The sequence below is a fragment of the Psammomys obesus genome, unplaced genomic scaffold (assembly GCF_907164565.1).
Source record: "Psammomys obesus unplaced genomic scaffold, mPsaObe1.curated_primary_1811, whole genome shotgun sequence".
NCBI lineage: Eukaryota > Metazoa > Chordata > Mammalia > Rodentia > Muridae > Psammomys > Psammomys obesus.
Genome location: NW_026595981.1, coordinates 23,708,616 through 23,710,709, shown reverse-complemented (window position 1 = coordinate 23,710,709; position 2,094 = coordinate 23,708,616). Strand labels below are relative to the sequence as shown.

At 38.4% G+C, this 2,094-nt stretch overlaps 1 protein-coding gene across 1 annotated transcript in view; it reads left to right on the top strand.

The window, feature by feature from the left end:
- The first annotated feature begins 1,840 nt into the window (after window positions 1-1,840).
- LOC129686140 (keratin-associated protein 4-1-like) overlaps window positions 1,841-2,094 on the top strand; it is a 332-nt gene continuing 78 nt past the window's right edge. The window contains 1 exon segment of the mRNA XM_055619888.1: window positions 1,841-2,093. Within this exon segment, the coding sequence (XP_055475863.1) occupies window positions 1,841-2,093 (253 nt within the window).

Sequence of the window (2,094 nt, the reverse complement as noted above, 5' to 3'; positions counted from 1 at the left end):
TGAGGCTGGCCTTGAACTCCTGATCTTCTTGCCTCTGCTTCATAAGTGCTACTATAAGAATGTGCTACCATACCTGATTTAAGAATTAATTTTTACAGGTAACTCTTTAAACTATAAAACACATACGCACTAGATTCCCCGTCTATTACTATGGCATTCTGATAGATGACCAGAAGTTTCATGTGACTTTATTGACCAAGTTCATAATATTACTACCCCAGACATGCGTTAGGCTTTTTAAGGAATCAAGTGTGACAGAGTGACTGTGTCCCAATAAATACCTACTCTGCTAATGTCAGAACTATTTGTGGTCATTAAGCATATCGGACCATAAATTTATTTGGAGAAAAGCTTGGGTTGCTGTCACATGGACAAAGAAAATAACCTGCATGTCCCATTCATATCATAGTAGGGTAGACTGAAATGGTAATGCTTAATTCTTTCATGTATTTACACTCAAGTCTGTAGAAGCCAAAAAAAAAAAGGAAAGATAATTAGATGACAGATGAATATTTAATATTTTAATGGAAGAATTTACTACCGAAAAGGTGGCCGAGGTATTTCCCTATATTATTTTTTTCTTCCTTTCCACAGAGAAGGCTGGTCACCTCCTAACTAACTAACTAACTAACTAATGATGGCATTTAATTTTTTTTGTTTTGTTTTGTTTTTTTTTTACAAATCACTATTTCAAGATGAAGAATAAAGATATAGAAAATTTGAATAGCATAGCTATCAACTTAGACGCAATGTCTATTTTCCATCTGTCCCATACAAATTGTACTTCCATAGTTTTCATATGTTCTTAGACTATTGGTAAATGATATCAGACTACAATGAAGATCTCAACAGTAGGAATAATACAAAGTTTTTATTCTACCCACACACAATGAAATTAGACAGCACTACCAGGAAATGCTATAAGAACTAAATGGAGAAACTAGCGACTCAAGACAGCCAAGAACTTGAGTGCAATTTGTACAAAAAGGCTCATTTCTATTATTACAGCTGCTTTGTAATAATACAAAGTTACAATATAATAATCCAAACAATACAATATAGCAATACAAACTATCCAATGCAATAACACAGAGTTATGAGTTTACAGTTCAGCAGAGAAGCCTGTTTCACGGCCCAGCATATTCAAGATTATCTAAAACACAGCAATGTTATTTGTCTTCAGAAGAACTGAGGTATGCGAACATAATTCACCCTAACTATTCTCTAGAAATTGAGGAAAGTCGCAGGCATTCCAGTGTTCCTTCCCACATTTGTTGACATTCCAAATTCCCTTCTTGAGAAATATTAAATGGGATGGTCACATGCCCATGTCACAAATTCATTATCCTCACATAATCTTGATCCAAACTTCAAACAATTCAAACTTTCTTCCAGTGCTTTAGCAGTTTACTTTTCAAAAGTCTTTAGATATAAGAGACACAGACCCACCACAGGACTGGCATGAAGCTTCATGATGATACATGGAATGTTGGATTTAGTTTGCTATGTCATCGCATGACTGTTAATCAGCTGAGTCAGAACAGGAATCTTTGAAATTTGATGATACACACAAGGAAACAGAAGAGGTGACTCAAGAGAAAAGACTGGATTTGATAAACCCTGACCCTGAGACAGAAAAGAGTACATTCCATCTAACTTTTACATAGAGTCTTCTATAATTAACTAGTTTAGTAATTGCTTATTTATTAAGAGAAACAATAACAAAGAAATGGCATGGTAACTGCATCAGGGTATAAAAGAGGACAAGGACTAAGGAGACTCACATATTTGAGAAACTCACTCTCTTGGAAACCTACCCAGAACCTCCACCTCTGACACCATGGTCAATTCTTGTAGTGGCTCTGTCTGCTCTGAGCAGGGCTGTGATCAAAGTCCCTGCCAGGAGAGCTGCTGCCAGCCCAACTGCTGCCAGACTACCTGCTGCAGGACCACCTGCTGCCGCCCCAGCTGCTGTGTGACCACCTGCCGTCCCAGCTGTGGAGTGTCCAGCTGCTGCCATCCAGTGTGCTGCCAGACCACCTGCCGCCCCAGCTGTGGAGTGTCCAGCTGCTGCCGCCCAATCTGTTGCCAGAC